The sequence below is a fragment of the Bubalus kerabau genome, chromosome 9 (genome assembly GCF_029407905.1).
Source record: "Bubalus kerabau isolate K-KA32 ecotype Philippines breed swamp buffalo chromosome 9, PCC_UOA_SB_1v2, whole genome shotgun sequence".
Lineage (NCBI taxonomy): Eukaryota > Metazoa > Chordata > Mammalia > Artiodactyla > Bovidae > Bubalus > Bubalus kerabau.
The window spans coordinates 52,815,057-52,841,026 of NC_073632.1; the positions used below are offsets into that span (position 1 = coordinate 52,815,057).

At 40.7% G+C, this 25,970-nt stretch overlaps 2 protein-coding genes across 26 annotated transcripts in view; one reads left to right on the plus strand and one right to left on the minus strand.

Moving 5' to 3' along the window:
- The window catches only part of BVES (blood vessel epicardial substance), a 46,148-nt gene extending 23,381 nt beyond the window's left edge, over nucleotides 1-22,767 (plus strand). For 3 of the 6 annotated variants that reach the window (XM_055535326.1, XM_055535325.1, XM_055535327.1), the window contains exons 6-8: nucleotides 1,568-1,735; nucleotides 2,656-2,797; nucleotides 22,152-22,767. In XM_055535326.1, coding sequence (XP_055391301.1) covers nucleotides 1,568-1,735; nucleotides 2,656-2,797; nucleotides 22,152-22,276 — 435 coding nt within the window. In that variant the 3' untranslated portion in view covers nucleotides 22,277-22,767. Of the gene's footprint in view, nucleotides 1-1,567; nucleotides 1,736-2,655; nucleotides 2,798-7,170; nucleotides 7,381-14,067; nucleotides 14,192-15,215; nucleotides 17,732-22,151 lie in introns of those variants that run through there. The other 3 variants (XR_008698205.1, XM_055535328.1, XM_055535330.1) reach the window with 3 other exon arrangements.
- LOC129619879 (uncharacterized) overlaps nucleotides 406-25,970 on the minus strand; it is a 30,894-nt gene continuing 5,329 nt past the window's right edge. For 6 of the 20 annotated variants that reach the window (XR_008698220.1, XR_008698218.1, XR_008698216.1 and 3 more), the window contains 3 exons: nucleotides 24,859-25,092; nucleotides 2,598-2,834; nucleotides 406-677 (listed from right to left, as the gene is read on the minus strand). Coding sequence is in view for 2 of the 20 variants with exons in the window: in XM_055535333.1 (XP_055391308.1) it covers nucleotides 640-677; nucleotides 2,759-2,834; nucleotides 24,925-25,092 (282 nt within the window). In the remaining 18 variants the exon portion in view is untranslated. The other 14 variants (XR_008698215.1, XR_008698219.1, XR_008698214.1 and 11 more) reach the window with 14 other exon arrangements.

The window sequence follows — 25,970 nt, forward strand, 5'->3', positions numbered from 1 at the left end:
GCCTTGAACTGGGTCTGGCATAAATTACTAGCCTAAAAATGTATGTTGAAAGAATAAATGGAATTTAGCGTTTTATGGAACCATAGAGCTGCTGATGCGTTTCTTAAATGCCAATGTATTTGGTTTGGTGGATTTATTATTTAATATTATTTAATATAATATTTTAACATTAACATGATAAATAAGTACAGTTTTATTTTCCTGGGAACACTGACCCATCTTTTGTAGTCAAACCCTCTGATTTACTAAGGATCAGATTTCAGCCACTGACACAAGGAGAGAAGCTAGGTTTTTTGTTTTCTCTCCTAGTAGAGAGAAAACATATCTTGTCATCTGAAATACATTTAGTTCTGACTAACAAAGGGTAAAGAGCTCCTTTGGAAACATTTGCTCTGAGCCCAGATATGACTTCATGTCAATTTTGAAAACTTTTATTAATCTCCCACTTGGCATTGGGTTTAATGTTAAAGATATAAAAACACTTTTTGCCTTAAGTATTTGTGTTCATCTGTTAATTCCTTCATCAGTAAATCTGCACTGAGCACCACTCTGTGTTGAAAGCCAGGCACTCAGTATGAAGATGCAGTCCCTGCCCTCAGGGTGCTCAGGAGAGAGAATGGACCACGGATGAGCTGGAGTTCAGTGATAGGCATGCCATGTGAAGCTGATGGAAGGACCTGCATGGGAGGAATGGCATGTGAGGATGCGCTCCTCGTTCTGGAGAGAGGATTTCTTTACGGAATACTTGAGCTCTGCACAGTGCAATTACAATGCTCTCCCACTTTCTTATGTAATGACACTAAAGGAAATAGTATGTTTCCCAGTTCTGAGCTGGCTGGGGCTTCTCTGTGTGTCCCCATTGTGCTACCCTTGGTAGTCCACACACGAGAAATACCTATGACAGAAGGAACCAAAAAGGACCCCTACTAGCCTTGTTCATCAATGACAATCTGGGTGCTAAAATCAATTCACATGAGTTCATTTTTTCATTCTCTAGTATAATAATCCAGGTATAAAGAAATATTTAGCCATCTTGAACACCCAGTTGGGACATCAGTCTAGTACACTCTAGCAGTGCTATTGACATGGAGGCCAATCTTCTATCACCAGACCTCACAAAACAGAACAACAAAACCTGAAGACTTTATTTTCACTTAGTCTGCTGATTGCATACTCAGTTGCTTCAGTCATGTCCGACTTCCTACAACCCTATGGACCATAGCCCACCAGACTCCTCTGTCCATGAGGATTCTCCAGGCAAGAATACTGGAATGGGTTGCCATGCCCCCCTCCAGGGGATCTTCCTGACCTGGGGATTGAACCTCCATCTCTTATGTCTCCTGCACTGCAAGCGGGTTCTTTACTGTACACTGGGAAGCCCAGTGTACAGACTACTTGATTTTAAACATAATGTTATATTTATAGAAGCTTATGTTTATGAATCCTATTTTAACTTATATGATAAAACATTGCTATAATAATATCCACTAAATTATTCCACTCTTCCCTTGTCCCACGTTACTGACATCATAATTCATATACATTTTTCTTTCTGTTTCTTTGGCAGGTCACCATTATTGCAGATGATAATTGCAGATTTTTATGCTGGTCAAGAGAAAGATTAACTTACTTTCTGGAATCAGAGCCTTTTCTATATGAAATATTTAGGTATCTAATAGGAAAAGACATTACAAACAAGCTCTACTCATTGAATGATCCCACCTTAAACGATAAAGTACGTATTTTTCTGAGTCCTTTTACTTTGTTAAATATGTAGAGTGAGGTATCCCTCCTTTATGCAGTGTATAGGTTCCTGAATCTTCATTAACTAATCATGAATTAGTTCTTTGTTAAATGAAGTGGGGATGCTTATAATTGAGAGACCCTTCAGGGGATCATTTCTCAAGAGTGAGAAAATACCATGTAATTATTATATTTCCCATGACCTAGTGAGGTGTCTGCACATGTCAGACACCTCATGTGTAGTGAGGATGTGCTGTCCTCTTCATAATGTCTTTCAAGGAATCTAAAGAAGATGGTAATTGAGACGGAGGACTAAGGGCGATGTGTGTAGGCCAGGGGAGGCAGGGCAGACTGATAAATGCTGATCAACCCCAGCAAGCAGGAGGCTGGCATTTTAACCCCATGTCTTCCAGTCTTGCACATCCTACTGATCAGGTCCCTTTCCAGAAAACCCATAAGTGACAAGAGAGGTATAGGATGGAAGCCCGTGGCCATTCAGTGAGGCATTTCAGAGCTGTATGGATCTTCAACAATTTGATCTTCATTTCCCCATGTTTGATGAGAAAGAAATTTAAATGAGTCCAGAAGAGAACTTGTAAAACATTGTTTCCATAAGTATTGTTCCCCAGGGACTATGAGTATGGGTGTGTGCACTCTTCAAGTTATCTTGTCTAGGCTGTTATCAAATTAGGTTGGTGCTTAGCATTTTTCAGATTAATAAATAGTCCAGTGAGTATATTAAATTTTTATAATGTATCTGCAGTAATAGCTTATAATAAAAAATTATAGCTACTATTTATTTGGGACTATGTACCAACAGTTCTTTGTTTCAAGGAAAAGTAAATGCTACTTACAGGAAAGCTATGATCTAAGTCCCGTAGCATTCAGAAATCTTAAAACTTTGCTTTACAGAAGATCAAAAAGTTGGACCACCAGCTCAGCCTTTGCACTCAGTTGTCCATGCTAGAAATGAGGAACAGTATAGTCAGCTCCAGCGAAGACGAAGAAGGCTTACACCAGTTTCTTCGGGGCACCTCCAGCGTATCCTCTCTTCGTAAGTTATCCCCACCCTGGGATTCTGATGGATGTTGCTAGAAAAGGACAAATGACAACTTTGATCAGGAAAGTAACTTTTCAAGTTGAAATTATTTGACAACCTAAAGGTAACAATAAAAATAATCACTTTTTCTAGCTTTTTTTCTCTATTGCCCACCAGTTAAAATCTAACTCTAGAATTCCTATTTCCATTTCAGAAGTTGTCCACTTGTTTTGCCATATACTTTTCTCAAACTATTGAGTGGAATAGTATGAAACAGTCCATATGGCTTTCTGGGCATGGTCTTCTTGTTTTCAGATTTTTGTGGAAACTACACCCAGTGTTTAAAATGGTGGGAAGCAACAGCTGGAGGTTATACTGCCAGCTGGTTATCTCAATGTGACCACCCAGAGTTAACAGGTGGTCAGTTAACAGAACTTTCCCTAAGATGAAGGAGGCCACTCAGCTCCACTGTGAGTCCCCTCATTCACCAAAAGGCAAGTTTTTCAAGATTCTGCTATAGCTTAGATTGCTTTAAAACATTTTAAATGGCACTAATGACACAGATGTTGAGGTTAATAAGATGAAACAGAATTATTTCAAGAGATGCTTAATGTTAATACTTAAAATTATTTTATAATAAGAATTATTCCAATAATGGCAGTGTAATAATGTTGAACCAATTCATGGGAAATAGCAGACAGGCAGATTCTCTCGCTGCATAAACTAAAAACTATTCATCTTTGCAATCATATGTAAAACCAAAGTAACTTTAAGAACATCCAGATACACATTCAACAATCCTAAACATGTATGTAAATGGCCTTGTAACTTTGGATGCTTTAGAGAAAATGGATTAAGGATTTTAAGTATTGCACAGTATTGCTGGAATTGACAAGGCCATGTAATTAGTGTAAGTGTCAAAGCAAAGACTAGGCGCAGAAGTGCATTATGGGCCTAAAGGAGATTTCAGAAGTAATACAGATGAGAACCTGGAAATGGCTACATTTTATTCCAAAGTAACTGTTTGAAAGTACAACTGAGGTTGACCAAACTCTGAATCTACTAGCATGTCAGATGTATTATCTGCCTTATTGAAACATTTTGGTGGTCATTAATAAGCATTTTCCAATGGACCCATCTTAATTACTTGTACAGTGATTTCTAAGAAAGGCCAGCAGAAGGGGAATTACACTGAAATATTGTATGTGATTATTCTTCCTGTAGAATGGCTTTTTTTGTAGTCTTTACAGTTCTGCAGTATTGCTGAGGAAGCCCTGAGAACAAGCAGTATATGGGATGGCCATTCATTTTCTTAAAATCAGCTTGGTTTTTCTGTAGTACTTTATTGTATAATCTAAAGCTTTTGGACATTTTGAAAGCAAAAGTGTTCATTGCTCATTCATGTCCGACTCTTTGTGACCCTATGGACTGTAGCCCACCAGGCTCCTCTGGCCATGGGGATTCTCCAGGCAAGAATACTGGATTGGGTTGCCATTTCCTTATCCAAGGGATCTTCCCAATCCAGGGATCAAACCTGGTTTTCCTGCATTGCAGGCAAATTCTTTACCGTCTGAGCCACCAGGGAAGTCCTTTGGACATTTTAACATTTTAGAAAAGAAAACCTTCTCTAGGGTATGTTGTTTAAACAGAATGAGAACATTTTTTCAAGATTAACATCTGTACTATACTTGCCTCCAGAAGCCTAGATTTCCAGGTATCTTGTGGATAGATCACACATCTTGTGCATACAGACCTGGGTCCTTGCTCTAGTAATTATTAGTTGTATGACTTGGAATAAATTGCATGACCTTTCTAATCTGACATGAGCTGTCATATCAGATTGTCAGGGCACAATTCCTGGTCTGTTTCCTTCCCTCTTCCTTATAGTGAATTGTGAGTTTAATCCAAATGGCTGTTTCTTGCATGGGTAATTGAAACGTCCATGTCTGAAGAGGCAGGCAGCCCTGGGAGACAGGGTGGCAGCTTTCCTTCTCAGTTCCCTTGTTCAGTTGCACTTTGCTGTACTAAAAATGTGTACAGCCTGCTTATGTTGTTTATTTAATTATTAAATATATACTTTAGCCTCAGGTTTATTATACAAGTTATGATGTAAATGCATAGAGCCACATATATGCATAGTTCTGAGTGTGTGTGTGTGTGTGTGTGTGTGTGAACTGCACAGCAGATGGACGTTCATCCCTGCTTCCTTTTTAACAGTCCTCATTCTGAGTTTCTCAGCTTCACCTCTGCAGCTTAATGGAAGACATTAGTATTTGAGCACAACACTGATATTAATTATGAATTATTCATCCTACATGTGATTCATTAAAAATTGGTTAGTTCTTACTTTTTCTTACTTAGATTTTGTCCCAGAACTATGGAAGGCTGTTTTTGTTTTTCTTTTGCCCAACCCATCAATAGGGCATCAACTTATCCAATTTACATTCCTTGTAAAACAGAGAATACAAAACCAATCCCTTAGGACTGTCAGGCTGAAATAACAAAATTCAGCACACTTTGAGCATGTGAGGTCCCCAAAACAAATGCCTAAGCTCTGATTATTCTGGATTTTTGATGTGCACATGGGGGCAGCCAGGGCAACTGGACTCAGCAACAGTAAGTATCAGCTTCATGAATGCTAGTGGAAAGAAGGGAACACACATTTATTGACAATAGCAATTATTATTTTTTCAGGTACTCTCTAAACATAATCACATTTAATTTTCACTGCAGTCTGCATGGAAGAGCGGTATCTTAGCTTTCACTAGACGAAACAGTGCTAACAGATGGTTCCCCCAACCTCTGGCTATGATAGAGAGGCTGCTTTCTTTCTTTCTCACATGCACACAGGTGCTGCTGGGTCCTCCTCACTCTGGACACTGAAGGAGCAGCTGCTGTTTGGGTCACTGCCACTCGTGGCTGAGGGAAGACAGTGATGGCAGAATCACAACACAGCTCTTAAAGCTGTTTAATTCTTTTTTGCTCTCCTGTTGCTTCATTTGCTTGAGTTCCATGTTTGAAAGTGTGATTGTGAGACAGGATGTCAGGATGTGTGAGGAGGATTTAATGCCCTTATATAGATATAAGCTTTCTTCTCTCTGCTCCTGGACCAAGGTGTTCATCGAGGTGCCTTGTCATCTCTGTCTTCCCCTCCTTACAGGTTTAGCTCCCTACATGTAGTATATAAAACACGCATGCAGACTGACTGTCCTTGGCAATTCCATCATGATAAGTGGTGCTGAGCACAGGCATTGTCATGGCAACAGGTGGACATACAATGTTTCTTTGCAAGTTGAGAACTTTATTTTAGTTAGTTGGAGTTAAATAACCTATTGTTTGTTTTTTAAAAATCCTGAGTCAGTGTAGGTGATCCAGTCTGTTAGAACTCATCTTTGAAAGATTTTGCTAATTTAAACCATGTTTTTCAGAAATTATAATTAAAATTTATGATTTCTTTAACAGACTATGGAATAGTTAAGAGATATTTCTTCCTGACCAAAAAAACCTTTTCAAGTATTTTTTTGTTATTAATGTCAAGAAGGAGCTCTGGACAGTCTACTAATTTCATATGACCTAGGGAAAAGTGAAAGTGAAAGTCACTCAGTCATATCCGACTCTTTGGGACCCCATGGACTCTTTGGGACCCCATGGCCTGAATTCTCCAGGCCAGAATACTGGAGTGGATAGCCTTTCCCTTCTCCAGGGGATCTTCCCAAACCAGGGGTCAAACCCAGGTCTCCGCATTGCAGGTGTATTCTTTACCATCTGAGCCATCAGGGAAGCCCGACCTAGGGGTACAGATCTGTGCTAAGCTGAGTTCGTTTGCATCTGGTTAGTATTCTTGTCTGCTAAGACTAGGCAGCTTATCTGACATAATAAGTTTCCCTCAGCTCTCTTATATATTTCTTTACCTGGAAATATACAAAAAACCAATTCCATCTTCTGAGTTTCATGAAATAATCTTTTCAATCCAATTTGTATTTCATTTCCCCTGTGAACAACTGTAGGCTTACAAACAGGATTATAGGGAGAGGTGGAAAGGCAGCAGGGACCCGGAGATGAGCCTAAGAACTGTTCTCAGACCCACCAGAAGGGCTAGTGAAAAGCAGTGCCCCCACTTCGTAGATGAGCTGAGTGCAGCTTAGGGAGGTTAAACAACCTGCTCAGGGCCACTCGCCAGCCCTGAAACTAAGAAGTACTGAATTGGTTCCAAGGTCTTGCTTTGCCTCTGACCTTACAAATACCCGTGCATGAGTATAAACTTGTTTGGGAATATTCAGCCCCTGTTGCAGCCACTGACACATCCTGACCACTGTCATACATGTTCTCATTTCATCTTCACTGACCTTCACAAGGTAAGTGTTGTATTTCCCCCTTTTCATGGCAAGGAATATGCCATTCATCTCCTCTGGGACCTTAGCACACAAGCTCCTCCTGGCTGCCGGACCGTCTCCAGGGCCCCGGCCCTCACCAGTTCTTTAAACGGCCTCTCTCTTCACCCAGCATGTTCTCATCTGTGAAATGACTGTAAAAGAATTTTATTGGGCTGTGTACTTTCAGTCTTTTAATAAAATAAAATTAAAATTATCAAGTTAATATACAGTTATCAAATAATAAAAAAAATTTTTTTCAATGAAAAGAACTGACCCCTTCCAACCTAACCAGTCTTTAAGAGCAATCATATTGGAACAATTTTTGTCCAAAATGCTAAATAGTGTGCTGTTATTTATTGATTTATCCTCCTAACCTTTATCTTCTAACCTAACTTAGCTCACTTTTAACTTCCCTTCGCGCTTCTGCTCAGTATAAAATATGACTAGTTTTTATCCCTTTATTGTTTACATTTGTAACATTAAATAATACATATAAACCTCTATTCCTTTTTCTCTCTGAAAAGAAAGAAAGAAAGAAAGTCGCTCAGTCATGTCCAACTCTTTGCGACCCCATGGATTGTAGCCTACCTACCAGGCTCCTCTGTCCATGGGATTTTCCAGGCAAGAATACTGGAGTGGGTTGCCATTTCCTTCTCCAGGGGATCTTCCCAACCAAGGGACTGAACCCGGGTCTCCCACATTGTAGGCAGACGCTTTACCATCTGAGCCACCCGGGAAGTCCTTTCTCTCTGAAGCACTTCTAAGGTGAGGACATTAGCTTCCCTACAGTTACTTATTCTTTCCCCTTCTACCTTCAAACTCCTGTCTCTTCTTTAACTTTTCAACAATCAAGGTTGAAAACATATTTCTATTCCTTCTTTTTTCTTATTTATTTTTTAATCGGAGGAATACTGCTTTACAACATTGTGTTGGTTTCTGCCATACAACAATGCAACAAAATTAGTCAACATTTTATACATGTATATATATATCTCCTCCCTCTTGAGCTTCCCTCTCAGCCCATCCCACCCCTCTGTGTTATCACAGAGCACCAGGCTAGGCTCCCTGTGTTATACAGCAACTTCTCAACATGTTTTACACATGGTAGTGTATATATATCAATGCTTTTCAATTCATCCCACCCCCTCTTTCCTGCACTGGGTCCACAAGTCCATTCTCTATGTCTGCATCTCTATTCCTCCCCTGCAAATAGGTTCATCAGTACCATTTTTCTAGATTCCATATAAATATGCATTAATACACAATATTTGTTTTTCTGACTTACTTCACTCTGTGTAACAGGCTCTAGGTTAATCCAACTCACTACAACTGACTCAAGTTCGTTCCTTTTTATGGCTGAGTTATATTCCACTGTATGTATGTACCACGATTTCTTTATCCATTCATCTGTCATTGGACATCTAGGTTGCTTTTATGTCCTGACTCATTGGAAAAGACTCTGATGCTGGGAGGGATTGGGGGCAAGAGGAGAAGGGGACGACAGAGGATGAGATGGCTGGATGGCATCACTGACTCAACGGACGTGAGTCTCAGTGAACTCCGGGAGTTGGTGTTGGACAGGGAGGCCTGGCGTGCTGCGATTCATGGGGTCGCAAAGAGTCGGACACGACTGAGCGACTGATCTGATCTGATCTGATTGTAAATAGTGCTGCAGCAAATGTTGGGGTGGGTACTTGTGTCTTTTTGAATTGTGGTTTCTGGGGGTATATGCCCAGTAGCTGGACTGCTCCATCATATGGTAGTTTTATTCCTAGTTTTTTTTAAGGAATCTCCATAATGTTCTCCCTAGTGGCTGTATCAATTTACATTCTCACCAAAAGTGCAAGAGGGTTCCCTTTTCTCCACACCCTCTCCAGCATTTATTGTTGTAGACTTTTTGATTATGGCCATTCTGATTGGTGTGAGATGATACCTCTTTGTAGTTTTGATTTGCATTTCTCTGATAATGAGCGATGTTGAGCATCTTTTCATGTGTTTATTGGCCATCTGTTGTCTTAACTGGAGAAATGTCTGTTTAGATCTTCTGCCCATTTTTTGATTGGGCTGTTTTTCTGATGTTGAGCTACATGAGCTGCTTACATATTTTGGAGATTAATCCTTTGTCAGTTGCTTCCTTTGCAATTATTTTCTCCCATTCTGAGTGCTGTCTTTTCATCTTGTTTATAGTTTCCTTTGCTGTGCAGAAGTTTTTATGCTTTTTTAATTGGAGGAAAATTGCTTCACAATGTTGTGTTGGTTTCTGCTGAATTGTTTTTTAATGTGGTAAAATACATGTAACACACAAATTACCCATCTTATCCATTTTTTAAATGTACAGTTCAGTTTCAGTTCAGTTGCTCAGTCGTGTCCGACTCTTTGCGACCCCATGAATCACAGCACGCCAGGCCTCCCTGTCCATCACCAACTCCCGGAGTTTACCCAAACTCATGTCCATGGAGTCGGTGATGCCATCCAGCCATCTCATCCTCTGTCGTCCCCTTCTCCTCCTGCCCCTAATCCCTCCCAGCATCAGGGTCTTTTCCAATGAGTCCGCTCTTTGCATGAGGTGGCCAAAGAATTGGAGTTTCAGCTTCAGCATCAGTCCTTCCAGTGAACACCCAGGACTGATCTCCTTTAGGATGGACTGGCTGGATCTCCTTGCAGTCCAAGGGACTCTCAAGAGTCTTCTCCAACACCACAGTTGAAAAGCATCAATACTTTGGCACTCAGCTTTCTTTACAGACCAACTTTGACATCCATACATGACCACTGGAAAAACCATAGCCTTGACTAGATGGACCTTTGTTGGCAAAATAATGTCTCTGCTTTTTGAATATGCTATCTAGGTTGGTCGTAACTTTCCTTCCAAGGAGTAAGCGTCTTTTAATTTCATAGCTACATTCACCATCTGCAGTGATTTTGGAGCCCCAAAAAATAAAGTCTGACACTGTTTCCCCATCTATTTGCCATGAAGTGATGGGACCAGATGCCATGATCTTCATTTTCTGAATGTTGAGCTTTAAACCAACTTTTTCACTCTCCTCTTTTACTTTCAAGAGGCTTTTTAGTTCCTCTTCACTTTCTGCCATAAGGGTGGTGTCATCTGCATATCTGAGGTTATGGATATTTCTCCCGGCAATCTTGATTCCAGCTTGTGCTTCTTCCAGCCCAGCGTTTCTCATGATGTACTCTGCATAGAACTTAAATAAGCAGGGTGACGATATACAGCCTTGATGTACTCCTTTTCCTATTTGGAACCAGTCTGTTGTTCCATGTCCAGTTCTAACTGTTGCTTCCTGACCTGCATACAGATTTCTCAAGAGGCAGGTGAGGTGGTCTGGTATTCCCATCTCTTTCAGAATTTTCCACAGTTTATTGTGATCCACACAGTCAAAGGCTTTGGCATAGTCAATAAAGCAGAAATAGATGTTTTTATGGAACTCTCCTGCTTTTTTGATGATCCAGCAGATGTTGGCAATTTGATCTCTGGTTCCTCTGCCTTTTCTAAAACCAGCTTGAACATCTGGAAGTTCATGGTTTAAAAGGTATTAAATATGATTATTCTCTCTGCCAATTGTAGTTAGGTCTTCCTTGCTTCATCCATGGCTTATTTTATAAAGTTTAAAGCAAATGAATAATATTGACATTATGCTTTATTCAGAATAGTGGGCTATGACTACATTGCTTTCTTTGGGTTCCAATGTCATCATGATTCTTGATCTGTTCAAAGGAGGCTGTTCCTGATAAGTTCAAATGGATTCTCCTTTTGTAAAAACACAAATAATGCCACAGTAGTTTACTTCCTGCCATGCCTCTCCTTTTTTCCTTTAAAGTTTTTTTTTATGCCTAGCTGTCAGGACCGTCTTATTCACCAGATCCCCAGTATCTGCTAGTGGCTTTTTGCTTTGGGTGAATCATTTCATTTCTTCTTTAAGTCTGAGTAGTTATTTGATATTTGAGCCATGCCTTTTCCTACTGCTTTTTGTTTTCATGGGTATCTCTAGTGGCCTCTCTTTTTCCTTATCCTTACCTTTTTGGTCTCACATCCTTATTCTCCCCAGCCATCAGTTCCATGTCCCCTTTGTCTCAGACCTTCCTCTTGAAGCCTCTTACCCTCCTACCTCACCCCAAACTGGTGATTCTCTGGCTCGGCTACACAGCTGTCATCCTTGAACTGCCTTTCCTGTTCCCTTGAGCTTATCCACCAGCTCTGCAACCCTAAAGCTTTCTCTTTAGTGCAGAAGAGGACTCAGGCTATTCCTTGACTACTCACACCTGTTGCCCGGGCCTCTCAGGGCCCCGACCACCCATCTGAGAAGCCAGGAATTGATCTGAGAACCTCCTCTTGAGAGCCACTAGCCTCCTAATCCTCCCCATTTGCCATAATTTGTATAATTCTTTGCTGAGTCCCTCAGTGGTGCTGACTCCCTTTAAGGAAATTAGGTCTAAAGGCATACCTACTCTTCAGTATTATTGTTCAGAAAACTTCCATCCAAACTCAGTTTCTACAATCTGAAATAATCTTATGACCTCAATGAAAAACACATTTTTTAAATTTAACAAAGTCTTATAATATACATAAGGCAAAGGCATAAAGGGGATGATAATCCTTTTCTAGCAAAAAAGCCATTACATTTTTCCCCATCCTCATACATCAAAAAATGTATAATCTAATTAAAATTCTAAACCCCTGTAAGGTTTTTAATTACTTGTTAAAGCAGTCGGCCAGATGGTTAAACATAATAAAAGAACACTTTGAAAGGAATGAAGAAAATGTCATCAAAGTTAACAAAGGAAAGGGGAAAAACATCTTACCACAATTATACTGGAGAGTTTATAAAAGTGTCATTCCTTGTTAAAATTTCTGAAGCAGAGAGAGAAGTCACTTGACAAACTTCATATCCTGGTCCTTTGCTTACTTAAAGATCAAACTTGAGGTCACTTACTCATTCTCTGGAACAAGTGTGACCTTCACTCTGGATTTAATAAGAACAACTATGTCTGTTTACTTTCTCTGGCAAGGAGAAGCCCTCAGGCCCTCATGTAATCAGAAGCACACCAAAATAGAAATAAGCTCAATAAGGATAGAGCTCTGTCAAAGGGCATTTCTCCTACCTAATTTTTTAGCACTTATAGGAGAGTTTGGACGGATGGTTATGTAAGATCCCCTGGGTCTCTGTACAAAAAGGCTTCCTGTGTTTAATTCGGGACTTTAAGGTACAAGGCCTGGCAGGGCAGCCGGAGCCCATCGTCCGTGGAGGCGCCTGGCTGGTCTGCCCGTGCCGGCAACAGCCCTCAAGGGCACAAAGCGCTTCTTCGTTGCCAGCTCCTTTTCTTTTCAGCTGGGTTCACGCACAAGCTGCTAAGCAGGTGTGCTGAGAAGAGACCCTGCTTCCTGGATCCAAAGCCGCCTGTGGGTGTCCTCCTGTGGTCTGGCATGAGTAGAGGTGTCCACTGTTTGGTTCCTCTAAGTCTGTCTTCTGCATTTGCTCAGAGCCCATGTTTTTCAGTTTTACTCTCTTACATCCTAAGGAGGATGGCTACCTGGTGCTCCCATTCTCTTTCCCACCTAACACACCGAATTGGCACACAGCTCAGTCAGTTCTGCTCTGCTGGCTGTGTGTTCTCCAGGCCTTGCTATCTATGGAAGCAAGTATATGTCTTCTTGACAGAATTTTTTTTTTGCTAAGCAAAAGTAACTCTTGATGTAGCTGTTAAACAAGTTCACACCTGATAAGTCTGGATTGAAGTTCAGTCTGAGACATTTGTTTTATTTACTTTTAGAATAAATTGTGTTAATTGGCAGCTAGGGGCAATTGGATGATATTGATAACTAAAAGCCAAATATAATGCTAGTTATCACTTCTTGATTATAATAAATATCAAAGATACAGTTAACCACTTCTGTCTCAACTGTAGAAGTGGCTTTAAAAGAAGGATAAAAATCAGTTTCCCAGAAAATTTATGGAGATGGAATTATGTGCCCCTCTAGAATTTGGAATAAATGAAAAGTTAAGCATTATACAGAGGTCATGAACCTCATCGTCATGTCCTTGAGAGGCAAAAGTAATTTGAAAATGCACTCAGCTAAAGATTAGCTCAATTTCTCCCTCTGTTCTCTCCTCATGCTCTCACACTTAGGGTAGATATTGGGCCTTCTGGGCAAACTTCTGATGATGCATCAGTGCACAAGGTTAGTGAAAAACTGGGCAAACTTGCAGAAAGAATTTTTATTAATGCTCAATTTTTGAAATGTAACTAGTCCCCTTGAAGCAGGATATTCTTTTGTTGTTGTTGTTCACACTCCAAATTGGGTTTTCATTAGTGGACAAAAATGATTTCTGGCAGCATGGTGATGGCCTCTGAGTCTTGCCACTGAACCAGTGGTTCTCCTACAGAGGGCAGAGACCACCAGGTCAGGGTCAGTGAGCTCTTCTCCAGGAAGCTCCTGGCTGTGACTCTGGCCGATTCCCAGGTAGGGCCAGATGACTGTCATACTTGGCTCTTAGTGGTACAGAAGCCAGGCCACCTGAGGTTGAGACAAACAGCGGGCTCTCTCTGAGACTCCGATTCCTCTCGGGGGTCAGACAGCCTGCTGGCGCTGGCAGCTTCTGGCAGCTGTAAGTCAGGCTTCATTCCGGTCACCTTTCAGTGCAGCGGTCTGCTCGATGGAGAAAACAGCAACAGGCGCGGTGGTGGGAACTGGGATGAGGGGACTGTGGGCTCTAATGCACCACACAGCCTGAATTTAGTCTTCTCCGTGTGGAAAAAAAAAATCTTTAGCTGTCAATCTTGCTGGGCTGTCAGCATCTCCTGCTTTGCCCTGGCCAGTTCTGTTTCTCAGTGGTTCCCTCTCTGGTGGGAACGGGGTTCATCCACATCATCTCCCAGCTATTTATTCTTTTTTCTTAGGTGTCCAGGTTGTCTCTGCTTTAGCCTCTGAGTATAAAGTAGAAATACTGATATGGATGCCGTGAGGATGAATCGCTCCTCTATTGTACAATGGAGTTTCTGAGAAGACAGCGGCAGAAACTAGGTTTGGTTTGATTTCCCTAACATTTAACCTAGCCTCTTGGACAAGGTAGTCCCTTGGGGATTGTCTAGGCCGACTGGATGAAAACTCTGTAGCAGGTGACAGCAGCGATGCACCTCGCTGATGCTGACTCGGACGGACGGTACCCCTGCCTGGGCTGTAAGAACTGTCGAATCATTAGTGATATGAGTGATTTCCCTCAAGGCGTGTAGCACAGAAGCCAGTGATAACAATCACTTTTTGCAGTGAGGTGTTACTGTAAACAGACCTGCATGCATTTGAGGGCCACTGGTGGTGGTCCACCGGCAGGACTTGGACTTGACCCATCAGAGTTCAGTGTGTGGTTGTGTGGTTTCCCCACGTCCTCAGGGAAGGCCCCATGCAGAGTTTCGGAGCGGGATTTTTCTCATGTACCAAGTAGTTATCAAGGACCTAGCTACATGCGGGTACTTCAGAGAGGCTGCCCGAGAGAAAAGGCTGTGATGACAGCCCACAAGATGCCTGTTTTCTAGTAAGGGAGGGATGCAAGTACTTGTCTTTTGGTGGAAAACAGAATCTTCCTAGAGAAGGAATTAGGGAAGACTACAAATGAAGGAGGTAGGGCTTGAGGCTCACCTTGCGGAGTGGAGAGGCATTTGGTGGGGAGAGTGGAGAAACCAGTTGACGAGGGGAGAAAAGCAAGAGGAGAAGAGGAAAACACTGGGCTGGATTTGGGGCATTGCGAGTTGGCCAGGAGGGAGGGGGGCCCCGGGATGTCACCCCAGGACTGGAAGTTAACTCTTGCTTTACTTTTTAATGTTACATCCTAAGACTACAGTTCTTCCTTTCTCAGGCAAATAGAGTGGGAACAGAATAAATTCTTTCTCAGAATAGTGGTAAACAATCTGCCTGCCAATGCAGGAGACAAAAGAGATGTGGGTTCAATCCCTGGGGTGGGAAGATCCCCTGGAGTAGGGCATAGCAACCCACTCCAGCATTCTTGACTGAGCACGCATCAGTGAAAAAAAAATGCTTTCTGTCGTATCAGTAAACAAGATATTGCAGTCGTCAAGTCATCTCATGACAGCCACCCTGATGGTGAGCCCCGAGGGAACTCAAGATTCAAACAGGATGCCTGCCTCGTAGCAGTTAACCGCTGGAGCCACCCTGATCACACACCCTGAGGAGACTCAGGATGAAAAAGCACAGGACGCTGGCCCCAGACAGCTGAGGTGCACGGCAAAGGAGTGATTTCAGTCAGTGCAAACTCTTGCATCTTCTCATACATAGAAAAGTGCTAAATTACTTGAGATGTCTGCTGCTACTGCTAAGTCACTTCAGTCGTGTCCGACTCTGTACGACCCCATAGACGGCAGCCCACCAGGCTCCCCCGTCCCTGGGACTCTCCAGGCAAGAACACTGGAGTGGGTTGCCATTTCTGGTTTTCTTTAATTAACAGTAATCTTTTGATATTCTGACTACCTGGTCTTTGTTGCAAAAAATCCTGTATATCCAGGCCCCTCCCTTCCCTCCTGGGACCAGTCTCTCAGATATCTGAGAGACTATGTCCTGGGCTTAAGTCCTCAGTTTTGTCTGCCAAATAAAACATAATTCTCAACTTTTAATTGTGAATTTTTTTCAATTGACAATAGAGAAGCTAAAAGTTCTTCCAGAGTTTCTCTAAGTCATTTCTAGTTGTATTGGTTCCTCTCTTCATTCTCTCTCAACAGAAAAAGGCAGTGATTGGTGAGTTAGCTCAAGGGGCAGATAACATTTTGGCCCCAACGTGGATAACTATCTCAGATTGCTATAGAACCTGTAGTTCCATGCCTTTGGTTGGATAGTTCTATACGTTTAGTTCTCTAGTTTGATAGATGGGCTTAAAATCTACAGACCAGTTCTCCCCACTTGCCCAGCCAAAATGCAAAGGGCATGTTCGTGTTACGTGTATCGTAGGTCTTCGTACGTCTGGATGCTCTGCATAATTGATTTGGCATAATGCTCTTAGGCATGCCATTTTGCTTGTTCTCAGGGTTTATCTGATTGCAGATACTCAGCCTAAGTTAATATTTCATGAGATTCAATCATAACTTGAGGCTACAAATATGATGGAAGTCATGGCTATTGTTTTTCTTAAAAAAATAATAGACAATTTTGCTGCACTCTTACACTGAGCAACACAAAATGCTATTTGAGCACAAGTCTCATTTCCTTTATCTGCTATTCCTATGAGCGATGATGAATTTTAACAAGTTTTCTAATGATTTAGGCCATTGCTCTCCTAAGGCCATATTATTAAGTCATTTTACTGACTTATATTTACAAAGGGATTATGATATCCTAGGCACAGATATAAGAATTTAACAAGTTTGAGTCATGTAATTCTCTTAACAACCATATGAAATACATGCCATTATTATGACTTCTATTTTACAGATAGAGAAATTGGGGCACAGAAAAGTGAAGTAACCTGCCCAAGGTCACACAGATAGGTTACATTGCCATTTGAATAATTCACATGCAAATTCCAGGTTATGTTTGTTATGTCTGCTGTAACCTGTGTGAAAAAGGATAAAAAGAATATGTCTGAGAGATTCTCCCATGCTGTGCTCGAGGCAGAATTGTGTTCCTAGACTGTTTTAATAGAAGCTAATTTTCTACCAGTTACATCAGTAGTTGTCTCCCTGTAAACTCAGTATTTTAACTAACTGCAAATGTTGAAAAGTGAACAATTTCCATTTATATATGACAAACACACTAGCTCTGCCAAAGTCCAGCTCCGCACTATATAATTACGATCTTTTATGTTGAAAGATGTAGCTGTGGATCATGGCATCTTCCAAGATGGCGATGACTATACAGTTAAAATAAATGACAGTTACTGTACATAACTTTTTGTATATACTTTTTGCTTCCCCTTGTCCCCCTGAAAAAAACTCAGCCATAAAAAAAGAATGAAATGTTGCTATTTGCAACAGCATGAGTAGACTTGGAAGGTATTATGCTAAAGTGAAATAAGTCACACAGAGAAAGACAAATACTGTATGCTATCACTTCTGTGTGGAATCTAAAAAAATACAGTGAACTAGTAAATATAACAAAAAAGACACAGACTTATAGAAAGCAAACTAGTGGTTACTAGTGGGGAGAGGGAAGGGGAGGAACAATATAGAGGTAGGGAATGAAGAGGTACAAACTGCTATGTATAAATAAGTTACAAAGATATATTGTATACCATAGGAATCTAGCTAATATTTTATAATAACTATAAGTGGAATATAACCTTTAAAATTGTAAATCACTCTATTGTACACTTGTAACTTACAGTATTGTACATTGACTATACTTCAATAAAATTAACAACAAAAAATGTTAATGTTTATGTAATGGTGTTATATGAATCTCTAACTGGAAAACAGTGATAAATGTTATATATGCCAAAGAGACTTAAGTGAAAATAATTTATATGTAAACGAATCCTTTCTTTGATGGTATTGATGTGCTAACAATGGTGACTGATTCTGAAGCTGTCAATGGAAGGAACAGAGTCCCCAGAAGTCATTTTCCCAAGTATCTTTATCCTGATCTCAAAATTCGATCTAAAATAAGCAATGTACACAAGTTGAAATACATATATATATCTTGAAAAAAAAATGACAGCAACATTTTATATGTGCGAAGCACATTCCATGATTATTTTGTTTAATCCCCTGAACAACCCCATGAGGCAGGTCCTGTGAATGTCTCCTTTCCACAAAGGTGGAAACAGGCCTAGAGAGGTTTAATAATGGAGGACTGGTCACACAGCTAGGAAGCAGCACAGCAGGGATCTGAACCTTGGAAGTGTTTCCTGAGCCTCTGTCTTGGCCACTGTGCTCTGCACCCTTACCCCTGTGCGTAGAGTACACAGCTGCCTCTGGCTAGGGATTAAGAGCTGATCCTGATAAATTTCTTGTTGCCTTTTTGTGTCTTCATAAGATCCCACTACTGTTCTTTGCTATAGAGCAAGTATTTGAAAAGTCAGATTTCTGCCATTGTTCCTCCTTCATCAACCTTACACTTAGTCTGAGTTCAGCATTTGCTGATATATTGATTGCTAACTGACCTTGCCCTGGAGGGCAGAGCAAGAATATGGCACAAGCCTGGGTGGGGCCAAAGGAGACCCTCATAAAGTGGAGCCTGACACAGAATGTGGGAACTAGACAGGAGGGAGTTTGTGTATGCTATAATAGTAGGCACCTTGAGAAGCCTATGCACTCATTTATAATAACTTCTACTCTTACTTTTGGACTGTTTTTTTCTTCCATCAAGCATGGTGTCCATTATAGTAGAAGCTCAATTAGCATTTGGTGAATGCATGAATGAATGAAGGACAGACAGAATGAATGGGTTATTTGGTTTCTTTGATATAAGGGCCTCTGCTGCTTTTCTGTGGAGAAGGCAATGGCACCCCACTCCAGTACTTTTGCCTGGAAAATCCCATGGACGGAGGAGCCTGGTGGGCTGCAGCCCATGGGGTCGCTAAGAGTTGGACACGACTGAGCGACTTCACTTTCACTTTTCACTTTCATGCATTGGAGAAGGAAATGGCAACCTTTCCTAGGAAGGTTCCTGGGATTGCCTATAGAATCCCAGGGATGGGAGAGCCTGGTGGGCTGCTGTCTATGGGGTTGCACAGAGTCGGACACAACTGAAGCGACTTAGCAGCAGCAGCTGCTTTTCTGGGTTATATTTGCTCCATCCAGCTCTTCCCTCATGCATGCCTGGATTCTCCTCCTTGCCCCCTCCTCTCTCTCCCTCTCCCCTGTAAGTCCAGGGAATGACTGGACAGTTGGTGGCAAGAAATATTCTTTGGGGTGATGTTCCAGATGGTAGAGGTTCTATACTTTCAGAGTAGAACCATTCCTTAGGGAAAGTAGGAGTTAAATCCATCTTCAAGGGACTAAAATTACCATCTATGATATTAATGTAGGAACATGCATTCTGAGTCCTAAGCAGACTTTGGTGCAAACCACTGGGAATTGCATATGTTTGAGAAGCTTATACCATCCAAGCACCTGAAGTGACATCCTCTCTACATCTGTTCTCATGGACTAACAACGGCTTTTTGACTTTGCTGCCTTGCAGAACATTGGTCTATAAGATATCTGGTCCATGCTAAGAGCTTGATGTTTACAGGACCATGTAGTGCTGTCTAAAATGTCCAAAGACATTCGGTCCATGCCAAAAGGTCCCTAATATTTGGTCTTGCCCAAAATGATTTGGCATGCACAGTGATCAGAGAAGAAGTAAAAGGGACCCAAATTGGAAAAGAAGTAAAGCTGTGACTGTCTGCTGATACCATGATACTATACATAGAAAATCCTAAAGATGCGACCAGAAAACAATACTAGAGCTTATCAGTGAATTCGGTAAAGTTGTAGGATACAAAATTAGTACACAGAAATCTGTTGCATTTCTATACACTAAGAAAGATCAGAATGAGAAATTAAGAAAACAATCTCATTTACCATCACATCAAAAAGAATGAAATATTTAGGAATAAACTTACCTAAGAAGATGAAAGACCTGTACTCTGAAAACTATTAAGACACTAATGAAAGAAATTGAAGATGACATAAACAGATAGAAAGATATACTGTGTTCTTGGATTAGAAGAATCAATATTGTTAAAATGACTATACTACCCAAGGCAATCTACAGATTCAGTGCAATTCCTATCAAAATACCAGTGGCATTTTTCACAGAACTAGAAAAAAGAATTTTATGGAAACATAACCCGAGAAGGCAAAGCAAACTTAAGAAAAATGGAGCTGAAGGAATCAGTCTCTCTGACTTCGCACTATATTACAAAGCTACAGTAATTAGAACAGTGTTGTACTGGCACACACACACACACACACAACAGAAATATACATCAATAGAAGAGGGTAGGAAACCCAGAAATAAACCCATTAATCTATGACAAAGGAGGCAAGACTATACAATGGAAAAGAGATCATTTCTTCAGTAAGTCGTGCTGGGAAAACTAGACAGCTACATGTAAAAGAATGAAGTTAGAACATTCTCTAACATCGTACATAAAATAAACTCCAAATGGATTAAAGACCTAAATTTAAGAATGAATACTATAAAACTCCCAGAGGAAAGCATAGGCAGGACACTCTTTGACACAAATCACAGCAATATATTTTTGAATCCATCTGCTCCAGAAAACAAAATAAACAACTGAGACCTATAATTAAACTTAAAAGCTTTTGCACAGCAAAGGAAGCTATAAACAAAATGAAAAGACAACCTAGAGAACGGGAGAAAATGTTTGCAAATGGTGCGACCAACAAGGGATTAATCTCTAAAACATATAAACAGCTCATGCAGCTCAATATTAAATGAATAACTTTAAAAATAAGATTTCAACAGACACTTCTCCAAAGAAGACATACAGATGGCCAAAAGCCACGTGAAAATATGCTCAATATCACTAATTATTAGACAGATGAAATCAGAACTGTGAAGTATCATCTCACACCAGTCAGAATGGCCATGATCAAAAAGTCTACAAATTAATAAATGCTGGAAAGGGTGTGGAGAACAGGGAACCCTAATACACTGTTGGTGGTGATGTAAATTAGTGTAGTCACTATGGATATCAGTATTTAGTTTCCTTAAATTGAAAACAGAGCTACCATATGATCCTGCAATTTCATCTTTGGCATATATCCAAAGAATACCATAATTCAAAAAGATACATGCACAATAGCCAAGATGAGGAAGCAATGAAATGTCCATTCCTCAAATGTCCATCAGAGGAATGGATAAAGAAGATGTGGCACGTACATACAATGGAATATTACTAAGTCATACAAAAGAATGAATGAATGCCATTTGCTGGGCTTCCCAGGCGGCACTAGTGGTAAAGAGCCCACCTGCCAATGCAGGAAACACAAGAGATGCGGGTTTAATCCCTGGGTCTGGAAGATCTCCTGGAAGAGGGCTTGGCAACCCATCCCAGTATTCTTACCTGGAGAATCCCCATGGACAGAGAAGCCTGGTGGGCTATAGCCCATAGGGTTGCAAAGAGTTAGACAAGACTGACGCGACTTAGCAAACACACGAAGCAACATGGAGGGACCTAGAGATTATCATACTAAGTGAAGTAAACCAAATATCATATGATATCACGTGTGAAATTTAAAAAAAAGATATAAATGAACTTACTTACAAAGCAGAAACAGACTCACAGACTTTGAAAATAAACTTATGATTACCAAAGGGGAAAGGTGGGGGGAGGAGGGATAAAATAGTAGTTTGGAATTAACATATGTACACTCGAGCTCAGTTGCTTCAGTCGTGTCCAGCTCTTTGCAACCCTTTGGACTGTAGTTCACCAGCTTCCTCTGTTTGTGGGACGTTTCAGGTAAGAATACTGGAGTAGGTTGCCACTTCCTATTCCAGGGGATCTTCCCAACTCAGGGATCAAACCCGCCTCTCCTGCATTTCAGGCAGATTTTTACTTGCTGAGCCAAAGAAACCTCTACATGTACACACTACTACATATAAAATAATCAACAAGGACTACTGTATGGCACAGGGAACTTTACTCAATATTCTGTAATAACCTATATGGGAAAAGAATTTGAAATAGGGTAGATGTATGTGTAACTGAATCACTTCACTGTACACCTGAAATACAGCATTGTAAATCAACCACACTCCAATATAAAATAAAAATTCAATTTAATGTTGATGTATGCAGAAACCAACACAGCATTGTAGAGCAATTATTCCCCAATTAAAAATAAATAAAATTTTAAAAATTAAATTTAAAAAAAAGAAGATGCAGTATTAGGGAAACTGCATTCCTGGTACCAGCTATTATCTCCCAGAGAGTTTTATTTTCCAGTTGGAGTTTTTCACTGATACATCATGCCAGCATCAGAGCAGGCTCTACATTAAGTGGTTTTCCTTTCTGTGTCTTTGACAGATGTACCATCCCCACACCAGCGAGCCTCGCCCAGGATGAAACCGATAGAAGAAGGGGTGGAAGATGACGACGAGGTCTTTGAACCTGCACCTCCAAATACATTTAAAGTTCGTCAGTGGCCTTGATCCCAAGAGAGGATTCAAGTTACCCAGAGGGAAACTGTCTTGGAGAGATCCTGAAAAATACCAGCACTTTTTCACGGCTTTTAGATTTTTTTTCTGCTTTCATACACCCAGCTTGGTAGAGTCTGAGGGCAGGAAAGTGAGGGAAATTCAAAAATGGGAAGGTTACCTTCACTTTTTACTGGTCAGCTTTCAGTTTCACTGAGCCTTCTGACTAAAATGTGTGCTCTTTTTGAGAGAGACATTTTCACAGTGTTTTCTAGATATCATTTAAATTTTAAAAATTCTTAGTGCTTTGTCATTTCAAATCCCTTCACTTATCTTTCCAAGCTGTTGTTTGCTTTCATCAGAGAGTTTATTCTCTGCTGTGGCAATGGGGTTGTCCATTTGATTGAGGTGGAGGAAATGTTTTTTAAAAAATAAAAGGCAGGGAATCTCAGGCTTTGCTCAATGGATTTTCTGGCTGGAAAATTTTAAAGAAAGATGTGGTGTGACTCATGTATATTTTTCTCTCAGGCCAGATACATCATTCTACTAGAACATCTCACATTTGTGGACACTGTATGGATAGGTTGATAATGGACAAAGCTCATGAGACTTTACTCACATTACCCTGATATTACACTGTTTGGAAGTTGGGATGAACCCTAGACCTGGAAAGGTAACAGTGGGAGCAGTTCTGAGCTCAGGGTCACCCTTTGGCTAAGCCAGCTCAGCTGTGATGTGGGGCCATCTCGCCCCACGCTCTGCTGTAGGAAGCACATTACGGCAGTCAAGCGGCCAAAGAAGTGTCACAGAATGACGAGGCTGACAGAGCCACTGCGCTCGCTGGCTACTACTCTGACGTTCAGATGTTTCCTCCAGGGGCACAGATGGCTCCTTACTGTGTGTGGGGGATACCAGATGCCAGGGCTGCAAACGGAGACACAGCTGTGAGGCAGACGGTCCACCACAAGCTCTGCCGTGATCACCCAACCTAGAGAGTGCTGTGAGGACCTTGATTCTACATCTCTCTTTTCCACCAGTTGTGATTCCAGACATGGTGGTACTTGGGAAATTTGCGTAAGTCATCTAGCGGGTCAGTGTGACCGTGTCCCTTCACAGGCCACCCATTTGGGGGAAGCCCCCCTGAACAGCTGTGCTCCATCGTGCCCCTCTACCTTTATTTTGTGTACTCTGACTGAGTTAGTCCCATTATGTTAAATAATAAGAAAAGTTCAATATGAAATTATTTTCAGGTGAGCTGAGCCAAAAGCATCTTTTGCCAAGAGGTGATTTCTATGAGAGAAGATTTAAAACTTAAGTACTCCAGGGTCACTTCATTTTCCTAAACTCATTTTTTAAAGCCAGTTATTTTAGTAATTTCAATTGAGTCAAATTTACATGCTTGATCACTCACAGAAAAATTCCACAGACTGGGTATCCAGCTCCTAACACATTCATCAAATGAATAGCTTGTTAACCTCACCATAGAAAGACTGATTTCACTTTCTGCTGTAGTGGTCTCTTCTGTTTGCTAAATTAAGATTTTATTTTGGGGAAATGAAACAAAGGTGAGTGAATGACTTTACCTTGACTTTAAGACTTAAGATACAACAGGTTAAACTCTCTCAGTGCCTGAATCAAGTGTATGAAGTAATGGTGTTAACACCACTTTAACTATTGAAGTGATGCTATGTAGGCCATTGAGTTTATACATGCATAGGACTAATTTATAAAATCGTTCAACAGAGTAATTAGATATTACATCCTTGTCTAAGTAGAAAGCAATTTTAGATTCTACAAAAGCCATGTTTGTAATGTTCTATGAGTCCACAGAACCTTGAGATTTTCTTACCCTGACCCATTTTCAGACGCGTCTCACTTAATCAACCTTAGACAGCAGAGGGGAGCATCTCTAATGATCAACCTGGATGTGTTTAGAGGTTAATTTCTGTAGTGCTGGAAAAGCACACTGTTTAAAAGCACACTGCTAAAATTAGGTGATATGAAGTCATTTACTTTTTTAATGTGTTTGTGTGTGTCAGTGCCATCGATAATGAAGATTATAATCTCAAGATTAGGAATCTTCAAAGAGCCACTTATCTTGAATAGGAAACATAAAACTATCTGTAAATACATCCCTCTAAGGATGACAGTGAAGGAGCCAAAGCCATTGAGTAGTCCTCCCATTAGACTTGATAGCAACGAAGCAGATAAGAAAACATAAAAGATCTCCTATGGATGATTTTTATAGATTCATGGACACAAGTGTATCTTTGTATAACATGTAGATAAAAAACGAATTTGTTGCCAAAGCGACCAATAAAATGCTTCCTGTGTTTTTTTGGCCTTCACTTAGCTGTGTGACCAAGGTCCAGAAAATGGCCTACAAAAATTACTCTATCACCCCAAATCCACTATGTTGAAATGTAACATCAAATTCCTTGTATGAAGCTGGAGCCAACATTTATACCAGAATGTGTGGCATTTGTAATATTCTGCAAGCTCTCATAAATGTATTTATAAAATAATAGCACAAACCCTATGATGTTTATAGATTTAAATTAGTAATAATGGGTGCTATATAATTATTTTTCCGTTACCTCCTTGGCTTCCTGGGATCTTTTCTGTTTCTCCCTGTGGTTCACTTCACTTTAGTCATTTTGTACCTTTGTGCTTTGCTGCCAACAGTGTGCTGTGCCCGCCGGGAGACACCACCTTCGTCGCATCTGGTTCTCCTTCCACACACCTGAAGCTTTTCTGATTTTGTAACTTGGAGCTGCTGATTCTTGCTTCCCAGGTCCTAGCGTGGCCTCAAAGGCAGAGTCACTTACATGCTAGAAAAAATATTTAGTAGAGAAAGTTATGTAACTGTATACTTAGCTCTGCCCGTGGTGCACCCAGGTGACGACCTTGCCCTCTGGTGAGGATGTAATGCTAGCGTGCGTGGCACCCAGCCCAGCCCTTGGGCATGCTGGTTGGTCCAGACCCTGGGGTGCAGCTCCAAGGATTCACTGTTATTGTTTTTAAATCCATTTTCCTGGTCATTTGTAAAGCTGCTCTACAGAAACCGTTGACTTGGCCATGTTTCCCCTCCCTTCCCTCTTTCCTAACCTGGTTTCACAACCTTTTTCTAATTATGCCCAACTAGAGTGATTAGAAATTCCCACCCACTCAATTCCAATTCTCCATGTGAAGGGATAGGACTGTGCAGGGAACTCAAGGTTGTTCCACACTCACGACACATCTCACTGACACTCTGATCATTACAGGACCCCCATGACATACTGTAGGGGAAGTTTAAGAAACCCACTTTAAGCACTATTTACAGATTTTACCAATATACCTACAACCTAGTTTTAAAGTACCTGAGAATTTTGTGAATGCTTTATACAGATATAGTATTTCAAGGAATTGCATTCTTTCTGCTTTTAGGTGCCATTTACATGGATATCATTTTACTTTATAATAAATTTACATTTTGTCTGAATAGAGCTTTATAGTTTAAAATATCTTCATATTTTGTCATTTGATCAAATAAACTTCTTACTTGGAATAATGTACACCTTTTAAAATTTCATCTCTCTTATATGTAGCTGGTTTGCTCTAATGCCATGCCCAAAGGTTCAAGAAAGAACCTTCAGAGGTTATGGGAATTGCTCTGGTTTAGGCAATCTGAGCAGACATGCACAAGGCGTGCTCCTGGGTTAGCTCC